Consider the following 500-nt stretch of genomic DNA (forward strand, 5'->3'; position numbering starts at 1 on the left):
CTATATAGTAAATTCGTGGACAGTGGAGATGCAAGGGAAACGGGGTTCAAAAGGCAGCGGTTGATGGATCAGGGGTCTTCGTATTATGGTACTCCTCCCGGTCCAAGTTATATGTACAATGCTCCACCTCCACCACCTCCTGCATATTCTTACTATCCCCCGCCATTCCCAGTGGTTCGGCTTCGAGGCCTACCCTTTGATTGCACGGAGGCTGAAATTGTTGATTTCTTCCATGATTTAGATGTGGTAGATGTCCTGTTTGTCCACAAGGGGGGCAAGTCCACTGGGGAAGCTTATTGCGTTTTGGGTTATCCTCTTCAAATAGATTTCGCCCTGCAGAGGAATAGGGAAACTATTGGTAGGAGATATGTTGAGGTTTTTCAAAGCAGAAAGGATGAGTACTATAAGGCCATAGCAAATGAAGTTTACGATTCTCAGGGTGGTTCATCTCGTCGTGGTGTTACCAGGGCTAGATCTTTTGATGAGAGCAAGGACCTGGC

General features: G+C 47.0%; 1 protein-coding gene across 1 annotated transcript in view; it reads left to right on the forward strand.

Moving 5' to 3' along the window:
* Positions 1-500, forward strand: part of LOC111369179 (G-rich sequence factor 1-like) — a gene marked incomplete at its 5' end in the record, with an annotated part of 3,522 nt that continues 3,022 nt past the window's right edge. The window contains one exon of the mRNA XM_022990654.1: positions 1-487. Within this exon, the coding sequence (XP_022846422.1) occupies positions 1-487 (487 nt within the window). The remainder of the gene's footprint in view (positions 488-500) is intronic.

The sequence above is a fragment of the Olea europaea genome, chromosome 20 (genome assembly GCF_002742605.1).
Source record: "Olea europaea var. sylvestris chromosome 20, O_europaea_v1, whole genome shotgun sequence".
Lineage (NCBI taxonomy): Eukaryota > Viridiplantae > Streptophyta > Magnoliopsida > Lamiales > Oleaceae > Olea > Olea europaea.